Source organism: Copidosoma floridanum, unplaced genomic scaffold (assembly GCF_036245765.1).
Source record: "Copidosoma floridanum isolate Cflo_tuat_1 unplaced genomic scaffold, Cflo_Japanese_pri ptg000021l, whole genome shotgun sequence".
NCBI lineage: Eukaryota > Metazoa > Arthropoda > Insecta > Hymenoptera > Encyrtidae > Copidosoma > Copidosoma floridanum.
In genome coordinates, this window is record NW_028321898.1 from 23,222,930 (window position 1) to 23,248,124 (window position 25,195).

Sequence of the window (25,195 nt, forward strand, 5' to 3'; positions counted from 1 at the left end):
TGATTCCCCTCGGAGTCGAAATATTAAAAACGTTTTGTGATGGGTTTACGGTGGGAGGAATATCCTGTGGTTTTTGTCAAGGACTTGTTTCTCTTGACTTAGAGATGCAAACCTACGCGCAATTGAGAAACAATGTCAAGCAAAAGTTCATTGACGACAAAGAGGTTTACAGCGAAAAATGGAAAGAAATGATGATACAAAAAGAGTAATAAAATTAAGGGCATATATTATAGTTCGGACGACTTCGGGTTACCCTTAGGCAAGTAAACGGGACCAGTTCAGGGCTAGAAAGTAAGCACCCTCCAATATCTGTGCCTTGTGATGCTGGGTGTCCGTAAAAGCTAGTAAATTGGTGTAAAAGCTGGTGGATAGATTTTGTGAACAAATCATCATGACCATTATGGTATAGGTGTAGAATCAGGTACTATATGCACCAAGCAAAAAAAAAATTTTATTTTGAGTACTTCCGTATTATCCCTGGCGTGCACGTATAACATGCAATGCTATAATGGGGTTTAACCTGATATTACCTGGTGTCCAACTGGGGGATTGCCGTAGTCCTCGCTGTAATCATCTTCGTAGTTGTCAGATGAATAAGAATCTTCGGATTTGAATTGGAAGCCTGGAACGAAATGACAATTTACTTTGATAAGATAATTGGAGTTTAAAAAAAAAAATAGCCCTGAATCAGCTGAGAAAACACATTTAGTTATATTTTATTGGATTTTTTCATCTTCAGAGTTAAATACGACAGTTAAAGTGCCGATGGATCGCAGTTGCTCTTATTGGGATCAGTAGACCGTCTAAAGAATCCTAGCCAAATTTTGTGTTGTTTAAAGAAGAAAACACTTTTTTGCTGATTTTTTATGAATTATACTAGTAATAACGTTCACGGTGTATATTATTTTGCAAAAATGGATAAAAAATTAACATAATGTTGGATTCTGTTTTGCTTGTTGATAAATAATTTATACTTTTTTCGCCAGTTCTGTAATAAGGATAGAAAATTGGTTTCACTATAAATTCATCTCACCAATATTTCCGTGCTCAGTTATTTCTGTGATCTCGACATGTTCCGAAATTCTATTCACGCCAGTTTCGACAGCGAAAATTCCAGATCTTAGGTACGTACAATGTAATTATTTTACTCGAAAAAAAAAAAAATAATAATAATAAATTAATTGACGATCTGTTATGCACAGATGGTGGAAAAATGAATACGATGTACAAACTTGTTACTCGTTTTTTCCCATAAATTTAATTTTGGTGAAACATACTCTCTAACTAAAAAAATCACCCGACCTATTTTGAGGATGTGCAAACACAATTCGATATTGTGACAAAATGAGGTTGCTACATCGTCGAAATTTGGTATTTTTCTAACCTTGAACTTTAGATTCCTATAGTTTTTAAATTTTTTCTGTACTATCAGAGCAGGAACCATTTAAAATTGCATTAAAACGTCACGTTACTTATCAGATTCCGTTTATCGTGTTTTTTTGTTTTTAATGAAATATTTAAGGTTGTCAGTTAAAAACTCTACTAACCGAAAAACCCTGCCCAAAATTTTCTTCAACACATCTTCCAAGAACAACCCCGCGTTGAAAAAAAAAAAAAAAAAAAAAAAAAATATAGCAACCAAACTTACCATTGCGCACAGCCTCGAGTGCCCGATGCATGTCCTCGCCGGGATTGTCGAATTTCGGCTCGTAACCGGCCTCGAGATAGCACGTGAGCTCCTCCAGTCCCTCGCGCAGCTTCAGATTCTTCGTCTCATTCCTCAGGCCCCAGATCCACGTAAGCTTACAGTCGCAAACGAGCTTGTTACCTTAAAAAAAAAAAAAAAAAAAAAAAATCATAAAAATCATGGGTACAAGTTTGGGTGTATATAATTGTAAAGAATAAATATTGCAAAGGCGACAGTTTTGAGCGGAGCTTTCGTTCGGATGTTCTTCAGAGCTTGAAACGCGATGCAAACTTAATACGACCCCCCTTACGAGTTTCCAACGCAAGTGGATCTAAGTGAATTTCCATCTCAAAGACCGTAGGGATCTCACGAGCGAGAAAACGCGTACCCTGTATATATACTTACGAAACGTTTCCTCTCGAGATTCCCGGGAAACCTAGTGCACGTAGGCGCGCAGCGACCAGCTGAATTAATCAAAACCATGGGGGAGAGTCTCCCGGCTGAGCTTCTTCTCAAAGATCGCAGTATATACACACACGCACCATGGAAGATGCAACGCGAAAGGGACTCGTGCTGTGAATTATTGAGCGATCAATTAACGCGGCTCGTCCCTACCTCTCGTCCGACGAATAATTCAAGCTTTGATTTTCCGGCCAAGCGTTATTTGGTAGCGTTGCACAGGAAAAGCGTGTAAAAATCCTGCGAGTGTACCTATACTTATCATTGGTCTTAAAATTTTACGAATTTGCAAGTAAATGGTACACTTGGCAACCAGTAGCGACAACATATCTGATAAAACGTTGTGATATTGGGCGCGTTAATAATATCATTAACCGCGAATTCTACACCAATTTTAAAACTCCCACGCAACTTTAAGTTTGGTAACCTAATCTACCGCTAGGCGGTGCCCCATCGAAAAAATATGTACCCACTACTTAATCAGCGCGCCGTAGGCATTATAAGAATGGTCTGTAAGATGTCGTGTGTAGTCAGCGGTCGAGAGTATCATACGTCACACTACAATAGGTGTACAACAAATACGTTCTGTAAAGTTCTTTGATTATTATTCACGATATGTAACCCAAGTGATACATACGCGCCAGGCATCAAAGCAGCTGAGAGGAGCTTCTCAAGCAACAACCTCCAAGGTAAAATGAGGTAAGGTAAAGTAAATGTCCCGATTGCGAGACAACGTCTCAATTGATGGGATGTTTTAAAATTAATAAATAGTTAAATAACGGAAAATATATAGAAATAATAAATTTTGTTAACGTGGAAACATTTATCATATAACTTTTTTCAAGTCCATAGTACGTAAAGAATAGTATAAAAAAAAGTTTGTTACAACTCTGTGTATTTACTTATATGCAAATAACATTGTCATATACTGTCCCACTACTATCACATATATTATATTGTCCTACTACTACCGTAATCCTCAAAGACTATGTCCCACTACTGCAGATTTCACGACTTATTTGAAAAATTATTTAATTAAATGGATAATGATAAGCACAGTCAATAAATATTGTTTCCTTAAGTAGAGACCTATATTTTAAATTAAAAAAAAAATTTAGGTGAATTAGCATTGGTGGAACTTAAAAAATAAGAAATAATTATTTTTTGCTTAAAAAAGTATCCCACTATACCCCATTTTACCTTTCATCTTCAGAGACAAATAAGCCAAGCAGCCAGTCTCCTCCACAAGGTATCGGAACAACCTTTGTCGTGGCTTCTACCAGTGACATCGAGCAAAATGGGGGAGGCCCAGACCTGTCTATCAGCAATTATATTGGGCTGTCTCTCGCTAAGGCCTATGCCGCCAAGGTAACTCAAATTTCAAACTGCTATATGCGGGCACATGTCTTTTGTGCCTTAAAACTCTTTTCATTGTCCGAACACAACGCTTGTGCAATATATACTAATTTTCTCGTGTAGAGAACACTGTATCAATTCGATAAACGATTCCTTAGTGGTTTCACAGCAAGTATTGTAAACTTACTATCATCATAATGTAACATTACTAGACCACTAGTAAAATATGCTACCTAACTGGCTAGTAATTTTACTCCATTCATTATTGGACAAAAATGCGACCCATACCCAATACAGTAAAATTATAAGACATTTTGTAGATTTGACTACATTTTGGTAGTGTTACACAGTCACTTGTACTCGTACGATAATCCGTACTGTGAATTTACAAAAAAACCTACAAGCCGTTAGTAAATTTACAAAAAAAATTTTTAGTGCACAGACTCGTCTCCATGATGACCCTACAATCCGGAAACCTACGAGACCGGCCAAGTTTCCTCCGAAGCCCCAAATCATCAAATTGATCTCGGATCCTGGTGCTAAGGGGGAAGAGTAACACCGTCCAAACACTCACCAGCAAGCTGGACCCATCTACGACCAACAAGTACCAACTATCGGAAAAAGCGGGACATGACGCCTTCCCCGAGGATTCACCCAGCAGCCAAGCTAATAAGTCCTTTACTGCCTACCTTGCACTGCTGATTCTGTCAACATAGGGAGGTCCTGACTACAAAGAGCCACCCTCCATAACCTCCTCTATCTCTAGCGATTCGGAAGGGCGACTTTTTAACAGTCGCTACAGCTGCAAGATAAGGGAAAAAGGTATACTCTTTCCATCCGGCTGTGCCGGAGTCATCAGTTCATGAAAATAGAATAAGTATATATGCGCGTTTCCTTACTCTGTGGATAGATAGGTATACATATAATATCTGCATTTCTTCTCGTTGTCATGGACGTGTCGCATCATCCTCGCGCACTTTATCCGCTCCATATCCACTGGTTTTTCTTTATATCACTTTACGGACTGACGAACGCGTATATACGCCTGGGCGCGTGGCGCATTTTTTTCATTTGTCCCGAGAGCGCGGGCTGACAGTCGTCGATTTCGTTCATCGTGTTCTTCTGCGTACATTGTATGTACACGGTGGACGATATATATATAAGATGCTACGAGATGAAACTCGCTTGTGTTTATGCGCGCACAAGAGTTTCCGTTTTTGTTTGCAAACTCGGATTTTTCCGTCCTAGATACACATGCTTGCAATGTTTCGTTTGTCAAGTTTTGTCGAACACGGGGAATGGATATACTCGTATTTATACCTATACATAAATTTTCGTTTGTTCGTTTCGAGCAATCTTTTGCGTGCTCGCTTTTCTGAACGTTTCGCGATGAAACGTATATCCACGCGTGTCACCATTATATACACTGGTGGTATCAGTATTTATTGTAACAAAGGGCACAATGCGAGACTTGTAAATTTTTGTATAAAAACACTCAAGTATCAATGAACGGATTTATAAGCAATTGAATTGAACTTTAACGTACATGCAAAAAGTTTTCAATGCGTCTAATCTCTCGAAATCTAGCTATACATTGAAATTAAAATACCTTCTCATTGTACGGAAACACTTCATGTGTATTAACTTAAAGTGCTTATCTGCCACTACAGAACAAAGCTATGGACAGTGACCGTCCATGTACAATGATCGGTTACATATTCTTCAGCTCATTAAATAATCATACAACTGTTAATTTTATGGTCGGTCCTGACGAGCATTGCAAAAAAGATTTAAATACTGAGTTTTCTCAAACTGTAGTATACAAAAAAAATTATTAACTTTAAAAGCTTTCTCTGACACTGTCTTTCCGCAAATATTGTTCTTTTCGAAATATCTGCACTGACAATGTGATTATTTTCAAGGAGATAATATTTTCACTTCTCTCAAATCTACAGGAAACTATAGCTGTTGAAATTCATAAATAATTGACATATTAATTTTAACAGCTGCGGTTCTCTCTTGAATCAAAAAAAATGTGAATTTTCCTTGGAATTTACTTATTTGATAAAGTGATTGTGTTAGAACAATACTTAAATTAACTTATACTTCTGAGTCTGATTCCAATCCAAAGGCTGGTAATTTTTTTATAACTCATTGTCTTGGTTGTTTCCGAGTGTTACTATGGTTCATATGGTATAATTTTGTCCCAAGATAAATTCATTAATAATTAATTTAATTTTTACCTTTAATTGTTTCAATTACGTATAGACTTCACTGTGGTAAACTATCGAGTATAGAAACAATCGAACAATGTTAAGAATAACCTTAGAGAAAAGTTCAAAAAAATCTCACTTATTTATCAACATATATTTCCCTGTAAAATTAAATTGTTTGATTTCACTTTAAATAGATTCTTTGCTAATGTAGTCCTTAGGACATTTATAGCTTAGAAATAATTCTCATCCTAAAATTTTTGCTTGAAGCTCAAGAAGAGGAATAAGTCAAAAATTATCTTTCACTAATACACCAAAAATAAAAAATTTTAAAATTGTACGAATCATATTTTTTAATGTTGCCATACATGAGTGATTAAAATTATGAAAATATTTCCTCTCATGTTCTAGATGTAGGCAGTTAAATTTGTGATCTCCCATAATATTAATTTTTAAGTCTAATTGCCATCGTTTTGTAGTGTACATAGTGAATTTTACAATAACAATCTGGCTGTTGTGAAGTTGAAACAAAAATCAAACATCACCGATAGTACTTATCTGCCTCTACAAAACGAAGCTATGGACAGTGACCGTCCATGTACAATGATCGGTTACATATTCTTCAACTCATTAAATAATCATACAACTGTTAATTTTATGGTCGGTCCTGACGAGCATTGCAAGAAAGATTTAAATATTGAGTTTTCTCAAACTGTAGTATACAAAAAAAATTATTAATGTTACAAGCTTCCTCTGACACTGTCTTTCCGCAAATATTGTTCTTTTCGAAATATCTGCACTGACAATGTGATTATTTTCAAGGAGATAATATTTTCACTTCTCTCAAATCTACAGGAAACTATAGCTGTTGAAATTCATAAATAATTGACATATTAATTTTAACAGCTGCGGTTCTCTCTTGAATCAAAAAAAATGTGAATTTTCCTTGGAATTTACTTATTTGATAAAGTGACTGTGTTAGAACAATACTTAAATTAACTTATACTTCTGAGTCTGATTGCAATCCAAAGGCTGGTAATTTTTTTATAACTCATTGTCTTGGTTGTTTCCGAGTGTTACTATGGTTCATATGGTATAATTTTGTCCCAAGATAAATTCATTAATAATTAATTTAATTTTTACCTTTAATTGTTTCAATTACGTATAGACTTCACTGTGGTAAACTATCGAGTATAGATACAATCGAACAATGTTAAGAATAACCTTAGAGAAAAGTTCAGAAAAATCTCACTTATTTATCAACATAAATTGTTTGATTTGTCCTTAAATAGATTCTTTGGCTACATCCTCTTTAGGATATTTATAGCTTAGAAATAATTCTCATCCCAAAATGTTTGCTTGAAGCTCCAGAAGAGGAATGAGTCAAAAAGGGTATTTCACTAAAACACCCAAAATAAAAAATTTAAAAAATGTACGCATCATATTTATGAATGTTGTCAGAAATCAGTAGTTTAAACTATAAAAATATATTTTTTCTTGTATTTTAAATGTATATGTACACGATTTTATACACTTAGTCTATGGCAGAATAAATTTATGGATATTTTTGTTAAAAATTTTTTTAGTTCATCATTATCTACAATGCAATATGGGAAAAAATTTATCTTTCAGATAATTGCAATGCATTTTATGTAATAATAAATTTTATTGTAAATAAAATATTCTTCAGTACTTTTTAAAACACCTTTGCTCTTTTTTTTGTGTTAATTGCTTTTTCTCAAAAATGTTTTTATTTATATTTTGTACAGCACTACGTTGTAAGTAAAGTAAAATATAAAAAATAAATTTGTATCCGTTGACTGGTTTCGTTCATTGGTATAAAAAAAGTGGTATTTTTCCTCCAGTATATTTTTGATGAAAATTTCCTAGCAAAGCATGCCACCCGAAAACCAGAAAAGGTAGGAAATTTTGTTTCATACACTTAGAAGCGACGAAAGGAAAGTTAGGACGGCCCATCGATTTTCCTCCCGGCACATTAGTCCCGACGAAAGAGGGAAGACCTCTCGCTCGGAACTCGACGAGAGATGGATTGGCGAAAACATTAGCAAGATTGAAAAATATGGCCAGTCGGGCTGGCGAACCCACCCCACCCCTACTCTCCGGCACATCAGTTTATGAGCAGTAGCTTTTACCGTATACGCCAAGGAGTTTCGCGTTATTCGAATAATTAAATATCCGCTCGCGGTACTGCGATATCAGGATGAGGTCGGAAATGGATTAGGGTAGGGGAGGGGAATGAGTGCATTCCGACTTGATGAAATATTCCCTCCCACAACGCGACACCCTTTCACGTAGATTATTGCGTCGCCTACCCTTTGGCGATTAGGAAAATCGATAAGAGAAGTGGGGGGTAATGGTGATGTAAGTAGTCCGGGGTAGATGATGAATTTTTCCAACTCGATTCCGGTCAAACGCTGGTCGATTACTTTAATTTATACATTCGTTTATCAAGTAATTGAAAAGTGGAAAAAAAAAGAAAAGAAAAAAAACCTCATTAATATTAATAAACGCGGGTACGAGCGAATTTTCCAAACGCAATTTATACCGATAATCCTTTGAGCTCCAGAGTTGTCGTTCATCAAATTAATATGGATTTTATATAGGGTGGTATTGCGCCCGAGTGCATGACGTGTTGTGCACGGAGTGGGTGTCAAGCGATTAATAAAAGCCTATCACTCAAGACCGCCAGGTAATTAAATTCGAACGAGGAACAACAATGTTTTTTCGTCAAATCGGTTTAAATCGTTGAATGTTAATTTGACGGATCGGTTGGGGGGTATTTAACACTTTTCCACTGAGTAGCCGCGCCAAAAGGTAGACCAGTTCTACGACTCGCTGCTCTTGGCTTGAAAGTTTATGAATTTTGGATCCCTCCTGATACTCTTCTGTAATATATATTATCTCTTAAAAGGGAAGTATGTGAAATTATTTCTGTCGTATATACGAAATAAAATAAGGAAAATTTATTTTAATGTAAAATGACGATCGTTGTGATATGTTAGAAAAAATGTTGTTGATTTGTTTTTTAAAAAAAGACGTTCAGTTTGTGACGAATTACGATGACCAAGAATCACATTTTGTTTGTTAATTACACATGTTTGCTTTATTCGATAATATTCTTAAGGTATTTTTTTCTTTGCGCGAAGCTGATTTCGTCACCTACACACATATATACAGTACTTCCACTGCACATGAGAAACAAAGCGACGGCGCTTCTGCAAAGTTGTGGTACACGATAAGTATGGAATTCGAGTTCGTCTCGGATCCTCGGCATGTACGCGTCAGCTCTTTTCACAAAATAATCAAAGCCACCGCCCGTGGAGCATGCGTTTATCGAAGTATGTAATAGTATACACCCTCGCGTCTCATCAATATTAAAAGTGCGGGTGTATGCAGGTGTATGGCGCGCTGCAAGAATATGTATTCATACAACCCCATCAGTCGGCATTCCTGAGGGGCTGCACAGTCCCCGTTTGAAAATAATTTTACCTGAGGGACCTGGACGTTTTCACGCTTGTACATGCATATCGAATGTTTCCAAAATTTAAATGTTAAATTTATCCTAGTACCAGAAACGTGGTCATTAAATGCAGATATTTTGTTATACATGGTGCTCTGTAATATGTCGTAAAAAATTTACCAGCTTAAGGATTACAATCGTATGGAGCAATATCAACTGATGTTACAAGCTTCCTCTGACACTGTCTTTCCGCAAATATTGTTCTTTTCGAAATATCTGCACTGACATTGTCATTATTTTCAAGGAGATAATATTTTCACTTCTCTCAAATCTACAGGAAACTATAGCTGTTGAAATTCATAAATAATTGACATATTAATTTTAACAGCTGCGGTTCTCTCTTGAATCGAAAAAAATGTGAATTTTCCTTGGAATTTACTTATTTGATAAAGTGATTGTGTTAGAACAATACTTTAATTAACTTATACTTCTGAGTCTGATTGCAATCCCAAGGCTGGTAAATTTTTTATAACTCATTGTCTTGGTTGTTTCCGAGTGTTACTATGGTTCATATGGTATAATTTTGTCCCAAGATAAATTTATTAATAATTAATTTAATTTTTACCTTTAATTGTTTCAATTACGTATAGACTTCACTGTGGTAAACTATCGAGTATAGAAACAACTGTAAAATGTTAATAGCAACCTTACATTTTTTACAGTAAGCCAGAGATTAAGTAAGCTTAAACAAAAATTTTGTTGACTATTAAAGTAATTATTACAAGTTGGACAGATACTTTTGCAACTTTGATTTTGGCTCTACTGGTTTTGCCGGCACAAAGCATCCCCACGTCTGCACGGGTTTTGTCCTTCTCCGTCTTATTGATGACACATTTGATCCAGTCAACGTACATCGATACCTTCGTCGCAATAAATTCATTTTCTGTACCGATTCCAATGAGCACGTTCTTCTCATCATCTTTTTGTACGAAAGGTACTTAGTTATTAAATTGTAAAGTATAACAAATTATAACACTCTTTTGTCTCATTGGGTTTTGGTAAAATTAACGTAAATTTTAAACACTCACTCCTATAATCCTGTTTTTTGAGATCGGAACGTTACAAAATTGATTTTTGTATACTACAGGTTTAGAAAACGCAACTTCTAAATCCTTTGTGCAATACTCGTTGGGACAGACCATACAATTAACAGTTGTATGATGATACACTGAGTTGATGAACATATATTTATATATATATATGTATATAGCCGATCATTGTACATGGACTATCGACGTCGACAGCTTCGTTCTGTTCTGGCAGATAAGCAACATTACTGAGGTTTGATTTTCCGTGATTGTAAAATTCATTATATACACTACAAAATTGTTATTGAATATCGTATACTATATAAATTATTGTTAAACGATGATCAGCAAAAAAATAATTATTTTTGAATAATCAATTTTTGAAATTGATAAAATTGAAATAAAAGTTCGAAGTAATAAATGAAACTGGAATTTTTTTTATTTGTGTGAGATATCCAGAAATAAAAAAATAGAATAAGATTTGTTACATTCGGTCGGAGAAATCCTGAGATATGACTGATGACGTACATACTCACATGCATTCACATCCATACAATCAGACACTTTTATATTCGTTTCAAAGCTTTTTGTATAAAAGGAATTAAATAATTGAATTGGACCACGTTGGAGATTATATATCGACGGCTCTCACGAAAAACAACGGAACTCAGAAATTCCAGTGTTATTTTAAATGGGAAAATCTGAGTTCCGTTGTTTTTCGTGAGAGCCGTCGACATAATCATAGGACAGGGTGATTTGAGCCTTTAAAGAAAGAGATTAATAAAATTTTGCTACTCGTTTTTCTTCCTTTTATATAAACCTTTATTCATGATAGTTTTTACTTGCGTCATGATAATTTAGTGAATAAATTTTAAGTGCGTTATTAATAATTTTCCGATATTCATTAAAACTCTGTTACTTTCAAAATTTTTAAAGTAACTGACTTTGGTGGCCTCATCATGTGATTCGCCAATTTTTTTTGTAAGAACAATTATTCGTAGGCATCAGAGTATCAGACAATATATGCTATACGTTATATCTTAAAATACGGAATAATTGTTATTGATAAAATAACCGATAGTGCAAGCGACTAATATAATTACGTGTCTAATGACTAGATACCAAAAAAACTGATAAAATACCAACTGAAATCTATCGACAAATATAATCAAATGCATATTAGTCGAGAACTTTCCAAGCAAGTTTTAGAAATACATATATATTTCACGTTTTAAAACATCAAAACACACTTCATTTATCTCTGAGTTACTATTGGAGCGCATGTATGTTTATATTTCGTCTATCGAAATCTAACTAATAAAAAATTTGTACACTGTTTTCGACAGGATGGCTCCACAAAAGTGCTTCAAATTAAAATAAGTTTTGTGCACGTAATATTTTAGATATTTACACAATCAAGAAAATATAAAACTATTTACTACTTATTTAGAAAAAAAAGCAAAGTATATTACACAAGTTCAAAAAATTAGTATTAGGTATATTTTAAGAATTTAAAGACTTGGACATTCTGTGACAAAAAGAAAGTTGTAGATCTCGAAAATAACATTTTTTACAGTAAGCTTAAACCAAAATTTTGTGGACTATTAGAGTAATTATAACAAGTTGGACAGATACTTCCGCAACTTTGATTTTGGCTCTACTGGTTTTGCCGGCACAAATCATCCCCACGTCTGCACGGGTTTTGTCCTTCTCCGTCTTATTGATGACACATTTGATCCAGTCAACGTACATCGATACCTTCGTCGCAATAAATTCATTTTCTGTACCGATTCCAATGAGCACGTTCTTCTCATCATCTTTTTGTACGAAAGGTACTCCATCATTATACTGTGAAGTATAAAAAATTATAACACACTTTTGTCTCATTGGGTTTTGGTAAAATTAACGTAAATTTTAAACACTCACTCCTATAATCCTGTTTTCCGAGATCGGAACGTTACAAAATTGATTTTTGTATACTACAGGTTTAGAAAACGCAACTTCTAAATCCTTTGTGCAATACTCGTTGGGACAGACCACAAAATTCGCAGTTGTATGATGATACATTGAGTTGACGAATACATAGCCGATCATTATAGATGCAAAATGACTGTCGATATCTTCGTTCTGTTCTGGCAGATAAGCAACGTCGCTGAGGTTTGATTTTCGTTTCAACTTCACAACAGCCAGATCATTATTGTAAAATTCACTCTCTTCACTATAAAATTCCGGCAATTAGACTTAAAAATTCATTTTACGGGAGATCACAAATTTTATTGTCAACAAGGATGGGTGAAGTGCACATTTGAAATACCTTAAACCACTGTGTTTGAAAATACAACGGTATTTTCAAATGCAAATTACATATTAAACGCTGTATATTTTAAATACAGTGTTTGAATGTATTCCAGTGCTTTTTTTAATGGCGTAACTTAAAAATATACATTCGAAATACAGTAGTTTAAGGTTTTGACGATTTTTCATATCTATTGAAAATGGATATTTGAGTATATTTAAATGGTTAATACATGCCCATCCCTGGACGTAAATACATTACTCACTCGTATGAATGATCGGGATGAGGAATGATCTTTGAGATTTCCATCCAATTGGCATCTTTGAAAACATGAGGAGAGCCAACCTTAGCGAGGTAGCCTACTTCCAATTCACAGCTATAAGTTGATAAAACGTAGTCTTCTCTAATTAGTGCCCCGTTACACAAAATATTCCCAGTTAAAGAATTCGATTTGGATGAAAAAAAAGCTACGATGGACGAAGATTCTTCTGCTACGACACCTTGAAAGTAAATTGCAATTCTCCCGTTAAATTTGGTGGACAGCGACTAGTAAATGGAAAATCATTTTTACGATGCAAGGGAATTGTTACCTTTGATCCAGCTGACGTAATATGATATACGGGTAAAGACATTTTTCCTACTGGTTGCGAGGCCAACCAGCACGGCATAATTCCCTTCCATTTGAACCAAAGGTAAACCATACTTGTCCTATATTAAATTTAAACACAGTTAGCCAAACATTTGCAGTTTGAACTTTTACAAGACAAAGTCACCCTTTGGGCGTTTACCACAGACTCGTAGCCATACTGGACGCCACTGATGCAAAATTGCGATTCGTACACTTTAACAACATCTTTGTTATTTTTTGACATGTTCGGGCGATGAACGTTGCCGTCGACAATGCGAGGCACCACACGTCTGAGTGGATAATCCGCCGATTCGCTATGGGAATCGTAGCTGACCAAAGTGACTTCGATATTTTTATGAATCGATTTATAGGGTAGATCGATGACGTTTAAAGTCTTACTGAGACCCAGTTTTTGTTCCAAATGCAACACTGCTAGATCGTGCTCGTAATTTGTTATGTTATCGTGGCTAAAAATACGACACGACTTTTGGTTTTTCTGTGATAAGAGTAGCAATACATTTTACGGCTAACAGTAACGTTTTACCTGTAACCTTTGTGAATAATAACATTGTTCACGGGTATGCGTAGGGTTTCCTCTACAGTTCCATCAACACCGACTATGTAGTCAAGGGTATCGTCAAATACACAACTGGCACTCGTTAGAACAAAGTTTTGTTTAATGAGTGCACCGTTGCATATTCTTTCGTCTCCGGAGATATGACTGAAAATTGTCACTACGTAGGGATATTCCTCCCTCGTAGAAGGTCTCCAATTGTTTGCTCTGGCAACTTAGTTAACCAACAGTCAGTAAAATTCTTCGAAGAAACAACGTTTTATTTGCAGAGTATGTGAAAAAATTAAATCAATTACCTTGAATAGTCAAAAGTGTAGCTAAAATTTTTAGGAGATGCATCTTGAAGGACAACGATTTTTCTTATATATATATATATATATATATGGATACTACAGTACTGAGGTAGTGATGTCAATTATCGCTGCTTCACTTTCTCTCTTCTTTCCTTCTTCTATCAGCTGATATATTTTAATACAAAAATCATACTCTTTAGTACATACCAGAGATGTTATACGTGTGATTATATTATCACTATAGCTATGTTATCCAATAAATCCCTAACTTCGAACTTTGCTTGCTGATATTTGTTTTGTTATACGTACTAAGAAATTATGTTTAAAGGAATTGTTGGACAATTTCAGAGCTGTAACAATCAGGGGTTTTTTTTTATACGTGTTGTGAGTATGTATATCTTTTTTTTTCATTTTAATGAATAATGGGTAACAGAGTGAAGTTGTAAACTATAAATAAATCTTTATCAAAAACTAATCTGACTTTTTTTCCCCTCCTCCTCAACATTTGTCTGTGCCATCTACAATGTCTATCCATTACTTTAAACGTGGAATAAAAAACTGATTTCGCGTAATTCCATTTTTTAGAGAGAACAGATTTGCAATCATGATGATCGTACGAGAGCAGTGTTATACCAAAGTTTTTCAACGAATGACTACGAATAAGCCCAGTATACTTGTCTGATAGGCCCGGTTTTGCTAAATATTGTATTTTTGTATTTTGGACCTAATTATTAAAAATTGTATTTTATCTTTGTGTAATTTGTATGTGTTTGAATCATGTTAGGACAACATTCAATTTTTTGTCAATTGTAAAGCTTTTCTATACATAGAAGCAGAAATAAAATCAAGGAATCCAAAGAAATGAAGATTATGAAAAAAATATCGGTAAGTAAAGTCGTCTGGAATAATTGTGACAACTAATCAAAATTATTGTTCCAAACATTTTTTAGGCATCATTCGGAAACCTTTTAAACAAGCGCGTGAAATTATTATGCTCTAAAAAATTTTGAAACAAAATTTTGGAAAAACCTTTTCGGTACTCATTTAAAATAATATTTTAAAAAATTTAATCCAATACAATTTCATTTTGCTCTGAGGAGTTTTATGTCTATCTGTTAAATTATATTTGATATGACAATCCGGTGCCTCAAGGTCAACAATTTACGAGAAAGTTTACTATCTATAAGTTTAGGAATGTACCTATACTATAAAATAATCGAGTAAGCAAGTTGAGAACGACATTTTACCTCAAGAACTTTAAAACTAATAATGAGAATTCAGTTATGATTTTTCTTTTGTAATTCTTATTTTCTCTGGTTTTTATATTCGCCATTATTGCAGAGGAAAAACTTTCAAATTGAGGAAGCCCAAAAATAGAACAAAGGCCAATTTAAAAATTTATATTACATGGTAACCATATTATCTTTAGTTTGGTCTGTAAAACTATAGGTTTAGCTCATGTTGTTTGTTCTATTTCCACACTCGAAGAATGCAGAGTAAAAAAAGTTCAAATTTGAGTGAACACGATTTCTAAATTTTTAAACTATTTCTTAGGATACAGATTTAATATTTGTCCTTGAATAAATCACAAGTTCTCGAAACAAGCTACAATATTATCAGCCTTGGTTAGATCAATAATGTTAATTGCTTAGAAATTAACGGGCGATTAAAATTTCAATTTGAAATAGGCTGATTTATTCTATCAATAGTTAGCAACTATCAAATTTTTTAATCATCGTTAAATTAAAAAAAAATTTCAATCGTCGGCTACTTTTACTCCGATTATTTTCTCTATTATACACGCTAATAGAGATTAAATCCAAGTTCGCTTCGAATATTTTAGATTATTTTCTAATAATATATCTTTATTTCTTTCTTGAGTGTTAATGAGTAAAAAAAGGAAGACAGTAATTTTTTTAGAAAATTTCGTATTTCTATTGGGCCCCTTTTTCTCGCGTATACTATTCCAAGGTACTTAATAGTAAATAGTGAATATATAGCGCAGAGTAAAATTCGTTGTGAATTTAGTGGCACAAAGCTTCTTCATTTGTTTATTGAATTTCTTGATTTATTTATGCTACTTTCTAGTCAAATTAAAAAATATTAAATTTTCAGAGCGACTACAGTGTATAATATGTTCTCATATACAATAAAACTCGTTAGTGATTTTGGATTTCATCTATCATCCGTCTAAAAGAATTCATATCAAAATCGGTAAGGAAAATTGTTAGATATGTTCAATTACACATGTATGCACTGATATATCTACACACATCCGTACATATTATTTTATACTCTTATCTTAACAACTTTTTTGGTATCAAATTCAATGATTTTTCATATTGTATACTGTATCAATATTTCTTAAATATGATCAGCAAAAAAACAATTTTTTTGGAACAATTATTTTTTCGAAATTGATGAAATCGAAATGAAAATACGAAGTAATAGATGAAACTGGAATTTTTTTTATCGGTGTTAGGTATCCAGAGTAAAAAAAAAAAAAAATAGGATAAGATATGTTACATTCGGTCGAGGGAATCCTGAGATATAACTGATGACGTATACATACTTACACCCATTCACACACATAAAATTAGACACTTTTTTATTCGTTTCAAAGCTTTTTGTATACAAGAAATTAAATAATTGAATTGGACCAAGTTGGAGATTATATATAATCATAGGACAGAATGATTTGAGCCTTGAAAGAAAGAGATTAATAAAATTTTGCTACTCGTTTTTCTTCCTTTTATATAAACCTTTATTCATGATAGTTTTTACTTGCGTCATGATAATTTAGTGAATAAATTTTAAGTGCGTTATTAATAATTTTCCGATATTCATTAAAACTCTGTTACTTTCAAAATTTTTAAAGTAACTGACTTTGGTGGCCTCATCATGTGATTCGCCAATTTTTTTTGTAAGAACAATTATTCGTAGGCATCAGAGTATCAGACAATAAATGCTATACGTTATATCTTAAAATACGGAATAATTGTTATTGATAAAATAACCGATAGTACAAGTGACTAATATAATTACGTGTCTAATGACTAGATACCAAAAAAACTGATAAAATACCAACTGAAATCTATCGACAAATATAATCAAATGCATATTAGTCGAGAATTTTGCAAGCAAGTCTTAGAAATATATATATTCCACGTTTTAAAACATCAAAATACACTTTATTTATCTCTGAGTCACTATTGGAGCGCATGTATGTGTAATATTTCGTCTATCGAAATCTAAACAATAAAAAAATTCACACCGTTTTCGGCAGGATGGCTTCACACAAGTTTCTTATATTTTCAACAGAGCAAAAATTGTATTCTGTGCATGTATGAAAACGTGTATCAGCCCCAAGATTTGGTAACTCGTATAGAAATTAAAATGAATTTTTTGCATGTAATATTTTAGATACCCACACAGTCAAGAAAATTAAAAACTTTTTACTACTTATTAAAAAAAAAAATAAAAAACAAAGTATATTACACAAGTTCAAAAAATCAGTATTAGGTATATCTTAAGAATTCAAAGACTTGGTCATTCGGTGACAAAAAGAAAGTTGTAGATCTCGAAAATCACTTTTTAAAAATATTTTTACTTATTTTATCAGAGCCATCTTTACACTTGAAAATTTAAGGAAACTTTGAAAAGTTTAAAATAAATCAGTTACTTTGCTACAACTTAAGTTTTAGATTTACGTGTGATCGAGGAAAGTTGCAGATCTCGTTATTCGTTATCGTTGTGCATGTTTACGTAAAAAATGTGATAATTGCGGTCTAAATAACTATAAAAATAGCTGAAAACAGGTGTAATAAATAGTTTCAATACTAATAAAATAATGAAATTTTTACAATTCACGCCCATTTACTTGTACTTTTTGCTCTGGTAAAAAATTTAAGTTTTTGCCTAAATTTAGCCACTAATTTTTTTTAAAACCTAACGAAACAGTTACCACTGAATCCAATGTACACTTATCAGATGTATGAGAAATGGCAAAAAACCATAAAAAAATACATTTTTTGTATTTTACAATAACTTGGGTAACAATTAAGCTCTAGGATTAACAATCTCATGAAATATGTGTCGTAATGAGTTTAAAAAGTGACACCAATCCGTCTTTTGGCAGATAAAATTTTTTCGAGAAATACTTAAATTTTTTTTGAAAGCGTTCACGCTACCTTGACTGTCTTTCACTGACGGAGCTTTTACCAAACATAACCTCAGGAAGCGTAATTTTTTGGATTTTTCGATACCCACAATTATTGTTAAATACTTTTTTTTTTTTTGACAAGCTATAAAATCTAGTTTTCAATGTTTTTTCGTGCATATTGCGTTCGCTATTTTGATTATGTAAGTTTGGTTTAAAAACGCAAAAAATGATGTTTTACGTGCATTGGATGTATTGTTAATGTTTTTCATTAATTTATATGACCTTTAGCATTACCTTTTTACTTTAATTGGTCCAATAAGTGAAAAATGTACGACTTGTTTTTCTTTCGTGGTTTGGAGTATGGTGTAACCTCCTATTTAAAAATGGCATTTGTTGCTCTATCACAATATTAATATCCGTAAAAATTGGGAAAAAGACGGTTACCTGCACGAGTTGTGATACTCACAATTTATCGAATCAAACGGGAGCTGTCAGTAAGTATATACAGTGTGGCTTGCAACAATATCAACAGAGTCTTCATACAAGGAACACTGGCCGTATTCGAGTGCCACAAAGCAACGTTTAGAATTCCTTTGTAGTTGCTTTGGTATACAAACGGTAGAATGCGAGTATTAGTTTGAGGCGATGTTTTATATAAGGAGGACGTCGCGACTGAAGATACTCACGACATTCAGGTAGAAGATAAACATTTGAGTTTGATAAAATGGTGTGTAGCTCGTCAGAACTAAAGGCGCAAGAAAAAAAAAAAAAAAAGTGAAAACGTCTTTCGCGGTAAAAGTTTAAATTTCATAAAGACTAAAATCAATTATAAGTTGGTCAGAGGCTATAGGTGTGTGTTCCGTCTTTTTTTATAACCGAACATTATTAACAAATGAGGTTTTCCAGAGTTTTGCTGGGCATTTTGTGATAGGATGATTTAAAAAAACAATAATTGCATCTACTCGAGATAAAAAAACTGTACGATGAATAGCAAGAAAATTCATTTCATCGATTAATACTGGTTTTAATGGAAAAGCTTCAAATAAGAGTATCAGGGAATAAAAATATTAACGAAAGACGCAAGCGTACAATGTGAGGCTCAGTTTGTAGAATGCCATGGTAAGACTATCGAGTCCTAAAACACGTAAAAGTTTTCACACCCAAAAATGGTACGCTCACTCAAGTACCAAAAAAATAAAAATCGTCGTTGGCTGGCCGTAAAAAGAAAACTAAGTTAATCAGACTCGTAAACGAGGAAAATCAATTGTACTTTTTCTTTTTCTTCCTTCCCTGGATTTGCCTGCGCCATGCACAGCGCCCACCCGTTGATTCAAGAGTGCAATAGAAAATTCAACTCCCGTAATGACATTGGTCAAGGAGAAAAAAAGAAGCTTGAGGATTGGTTCGCTCGAGATTGGAATCCAACTAGTCCGGAAAAGTTTTCCTCCAACCAGCAGCGTTAACTCGCGTTCGAATTCAAAACGAGAGCTTTTTCATCCGACGTGCCCGTCACACAGAAAAAACGACCCAACTGTTCACCCTTTGATTTCGATCGGGTTTTCATGATTTCTTCGTTCACGATGAAAAACATGAGCTGAAAACAAGGGCACCGGGGGAAGGGGAAAACACCCAGACTACTGAGTAAAAGGAGCGCATCGGGGGTTGATGAAAAATCCAGTTGGGAGCGCTACAGCTGCGCTTCCATACCACCCATGGCTGATCTTGTTACCCGGCTCACGTCGCCTTCAACGCATCCCGAGCCCGGCAAGAGTGCGGCAAAAACGTTTGCTCTGGTGTGTTTTTTTTTTTCCTCTTAAAAGAAACCGGCGTTCTGAGCATCTTCGGGCTTCATTTATTTATTTCTTCCAGAAAATATTCATCAAACTGGTCAAGTTGCTTCGCAAAAGTTCAACGACGCCAAGTCACGCCGACGAGCTTTCCAGAAGCGCAGCTGATGAAATAACCAACTGCGAACAAAGCGCCGATTGCAACGAACGCCGCGTCACCTCCTCGACAGTTTCCTCCAAAGATATACCACAGTGTGCGGTGTGTGGCACGGCAGCGCGTTATGGGTCCAACGTGCCGACGGTTTTGCAGCTATTGGAAAATTCTATGCATCCGGGAGTGCATCCCCGAACACACAGTGAGGGAAAATGTATGCGAGGGGAATGTGTATAGGGGCACTTTACAGGATACATGCCTTGGTCGAGTCTTGGGTGGAATTTTCTCCAAAATATCTGTGATAAGGTGTACCTTGTTATTGCAGTACCAGGTGGGTCTTTGGACCGTAGTTTTTATCCACACCGAGATACCATGAGGCTATAACCAAGGAGGAAAGTACAATGTAAAAACCCTCGAAGCATCAGCTGAAAATGGCTAAGAGAAAAGGATGAGTTTGTATTGGATTTACAGAGCAAAAGGAATTTACGTAGAAACTAAAGTAATCTAGACAAAAGTAGACGAAGGTGTAACAAAGCATAGTATGATAAACTTAATTTTGAGAAAATTTTTTTTTTCTTAAGCTAGAAAATTGATGACGAAATTCAAAGACTACATGAAATTGGTATCAGTAGAAATGATGTCAGTAAAAAGATAAGGTAGAAAAAGGTGGAACAAAAGTATTTAGGTGATAGGTAGTTTGGGATTCCGTGCGTATAACTCAAGATATCGATGTAAAAGATCGTGCGTGTATGAGTTGAAAGAAAAAAAACTAGTCGTAATAGATTTAAATTGGGAAGTACAAAACTACACGTAAACTACGTGAAATAGAAGGTGCCAACGTTAAGTATACGATACATATCCAATACGTAAATCACCCAATGATTTGGTTAGCGTAGAAAGAGACATCAAAATTTGGTAAACTGACAATGGGGGAAAAAAATATTCGTAAAAACATAGAGAGACAAACTTAACAATTTTGGTGTCTATTTATTGATCTCAGTGGATTTTGTATTACCATGTGAAACAAAACTTAGTAAGTATTACATTTTCCATCTACGTTTCATAGAGAGAGACAAAGTGAAATTTTCAGATGCAAGATAACATCGAGTCGGAGGAATATGATTATGCGTAAACGTTGTTGAGACATATTCCACGTTAATCAAATATTATTCTGGATTAACTGTACTGTCAATAAATGAAATAATAAACCATACGATACTGATTGACAGTTCCGATTAAGCGAGTCCTTATGCGTCATCGACGAATCAAAGATGTCAAGCAAACCTTTCGACATTAAATGCAACATCCCGCCGACCGCGATCGTTCGTAGTGCATAATGTAATGCTGCATTACAGGAACAATAACCTATGGCTTATTCCTGTTCCTTTCTCTCCTGCTCTCACGCGTACTCCACTAGTAGTTGGTTCGATAATTCACGTGAATAATCGCCCGATGTGTTCAAATGATAATTGGATGAATCAATTGGGGCGAGGAAGGAGGGACCGGAGCTGCTGCTCGGGCATGAATTTTCCGTACACCGAGTACTGTATATGTGCGCCAAATGAGCTCTGAAGTCTGGAATTTATGTTGATGGCCGTAAGAGGTATACACAAGCGAGACATCCCTCCGGAGAATTGATTTCTAGGCCTTCGATTTGCATCGTTGCGTAAAATTGTTATCGCGGAATCTCCCTTGTTTCGTCTCGACGTACAAGAGTATAAAAAATGAAACAAAACTTCGCTTCGGAAAAAAAAGGTCATTTGGCTTGTTGCGAGGCACGTGAGATGGGAGAAAAAGAGGGATAGGGTGAAGGGCCGCGTATAGTCGTAAAATATATGAATCGACGCGAGAGGAGAAAAACAGGATGATACGTGACTGAGTTAGTTTATTACCTCCCTCGAACGTATTTATACGTGCAGTGCAAGAAGTGTAGAGCCTGCAGGAATGGTTTTATGGAGATCGATAATACGATGTACGTTTTGCACTGCGATACAAAGTTCCGGGGTAAAGGGGATGTATACAATATGTGTGGTATATAAAATAAAGTGAAGCAAATGAGTTTTCTTTCGAGTTGTGTGAAAGTATACATTGATAGGAAGGTTCACTTGTGATTGATTGATTCATACATGTTGAGGTTTCCATCGACGATTCATGAAATTATTGAAATTGATGGCTCCTCAATATTTCTCGTGGCTGCAGTTTTTCCTCGATTTTTTCGACATTGTTACTTTATTCTGGTGAGGAGATAGCGATTAGTGCTGCGCTATTTGGGAGAGACATTAACTTTTCGATAAATACGATAAACGTGATTAGTGCCTTTTGTTTTCGGAGTTGGGTAAATTTTGTTTTGTTGGGCTTGATGTAAAATAAACAATGAAAGTTTTAAAAATAATATGAGTCAGTAATATTTTTGACGGTTTTTCTTAATTTGTTTTAGATTACACTGCTTTTGCGCGTTAACAAGCGATCATCAAATGGATACACACTAATGAGTCTATTGTCATCGGTAGAAGCACATCGACTATACACCAAAATTCGTGCATACGTACTCGAATATTTTTTCTAATGCACCACGAATTCCAGGAACGAATGCTAGGCCGTTACAGCACTTGATGTTCAAATGGAAAAACGTATTATCCGAATAGAAGAATTAACATTGGAAAACGTGTGTCATTAAAATTTGTTTATTTTTTAATTTTTATAAACGCTTAATTTGTGTAACCAAAATAATACTGTCATCATCTTGAACAATACTCTAAGGGACAGGTTATTTCAAAAGTTGATGTATTTTTCAAAAAGTGTCCAGCATCATTGGTATTAGCGTGTCCTTTACTTCCAAAGGAAATCTATATGTTTGAAAAACACTCAGTGCCCAAACCCACCCCCTTGGCTCAAATTGGCCCTAGAAAAAGGTCAACGACCAAATAAGAAACGAATCGAAACGAGGAAGAGTGAAAAAAGTGTGTTCGGAGGAGGGATAGAGGGCTAGATGGCAAGAAAATTAAACTAGTTAGGGAATCGGGGTGCAGGAGCAAAAGCGGCAAAACCCGGAGCGAATTCGCGTAATCATTCAATCCGCCGCGCAAAAAAGAAATGACGCACGAGCGTCGCGCACTCTGGTGTGTACATTGTGCACACACCCACCCACACACGACAAAGTGGGAGGAAGAAGAAGAAAAAAAAGCTTAGATAGCAAGTTGAAACTCATTTGGCTTGTGGACGTAAAGAGGAAGAGAGAGGGAGAGAGTGATATGTATATATGTACACACAGAGAGGATTGAACCCGCGTTTGTGTGTGTGTGTGTGTGTTTACGTGTATGTATATAGGTTATGTAGTGCTAGACGAGAGAGTACAGAGAGACAGCCAGACTGGCGCGAAAAAAGGCGGACGCGCTGGATGGAATGAAAGGGAGGGAAAAAAGAAAGGAGGTGCACTGCACGTACGATTTTTTTTATTTATTTAATGTGCAATATACATGTATATAGGGATCAGTTGGCACTTGGAAGTTTATTATATGCCGAAGAAGCTCATGTATAACTCTCGCCTACGCGTAACGTATATCATCTACAACGAAGGGATTGAGGAGGGCACCGTTACATTCGAATACAACGCAATTTCAAGAATTCCTTTTTTTTCCAAGACCCTTTTTTTATTCTACATTCATGTAGATGGCGCAGTTGTACATGCAACTTCCAAGCATCGATCCCATCGTTCCTCGAGTGCAATATTTCGCGTAGAAAAATAACACCTCCTTCAACAATTGCGCCCAAATTCCAAGTCAGCGACAAATGAAAAAAAAAAAACGGGTCGAACAAGGCCATCTCAGACTTGAGCAAAAATAAGAAGAAGAAGAAGAGGAGCCTGGAAACTCGCGCCGCGGCGCCAAAAGTCCCGCGCTGCAGACATCCAGACGGCTACAACAGAGAGATCGAGCAACATATAGACGCGCCGGAGACAGCAGAGGCTGGAAGATAGGAGGGGGTCGAGGGTAAATGAGTAACATCGGCGCAGGAGAATCGAGGGGGGGGGAGGGAAGAGCTGACGGAAGGGTGTTTAAGCAGGAAGGGGGTGTAGCCAGCCACCACGCCTCTGTCGTCTGCGTCGCTCTCGAAATTTCGCACCCCTTCGGTTGATGCTCCTGAATGATTAAAACCTAATATAGGGAACACGCCTACTGCGTCGGGGGCTTCCGCTCGGCCAGACTCGGGGGGGCGCCCAGCACCCAACGGGAGCCCGTGGAAATTTTTAGCTTCGCTCTAGCTTTGGTTCGACGACGGAATCTCGGGTGTTTGGTGTATTCATAGTTGTTTGCGTGAGGGGGGGGGGCACGATGTTTAGTTGGGGGAAGGGGGGTGCTGGTGCAGGTTTCGCGAGGGGAGTTGGCCTTGCGCATTTTTAATCGTCAAAGCTAGTCTCCCGAACTGCGGCTCCTGTTGTTTTCCTGCCCAACACAATTAATTCCGTTTATCGCGCTATACTCAAAAAAATCCAACAAGAGCAATGGAGCCCAGTCGATTTTGGATGAAAAGACACGTCCAGCTGTTGAATGCGCTAGAGGCCAGAGATCCTGTATGAGCCCCTGCACGGAAGGGCGAGGCGTCATCGTATAGCCCACACAGGAATTAATCAGGGGGTGCGGTCGAGCACTTGAGGTTGGATTAGCGTGGCGCCCCGTCAGGATTCAAGGCTGGATTACTCGGACGATTCGATACCGATTTGGGGAGTGCGGTATTACTAGTTTATTTTTTATTTTTTCCGAGAGTCTCTACTCTATATTGCAATGCGATTTTAAGCAACCATAGCCCGAAAATAGCACCGACAGAGCGAGTCGAGGGCGAATGCACTGGGTAATCGTGTATTCAGCCAAAGGCCTCTAATGATCATCCGAGAGTCGAGGTTTGCGTTCAGGATTGAAAAAAAAGCGGGGGGGGGGAGAAAAATAAACACGCGCTCAAACAGCTAAAATTAAAGGCCACGAATCGCACGTAGGTGCTGTTTGTAGACTCGCTTGTCGCG

At 35.8% G+C, this 25,195-nt stretch overlaps 1 protein-coding gene and 1 long non-coding RNA gene across 2 annotated transcripts in view; one reads left to right on the forward strand and one right to left on the reverse strand.

The window, feature by feature from the left end:
- Nucleotides 1-25,195, reverse strand: part of Con (leucine rich repeat protein connectin) — a 193,673-nt gene that overhangs the window by 412 nt on the left and 168,066 nt on the right. The window contains exons 5-6 of the mRNA XM_023390008.2: nt 1,649-1,828; nt 531-622 (exon numbers count right to left, since the gene is read on the reverse strand). Coding sequence (XP_023245776.2) covers nt 531-622; nt 1,649-1,828 — 272 coding nt within the window. The remainder of the gene's footprint in view (nt 1-530; nt 623-1,648; nt 1,829-25,195) is intronic.
- LOC149374203 (uncharacterized) lies at nt 2,692-5,426 on the forward strand. The gene is made up of 3 exons (XR_016293169.1): nt 2,692-2,845; nt 3,360-3,514; nt 3,938-5,426. It is a non-coding gene; the product is annotated as an uncharacterized LOC149374203 (long non-coding RNA).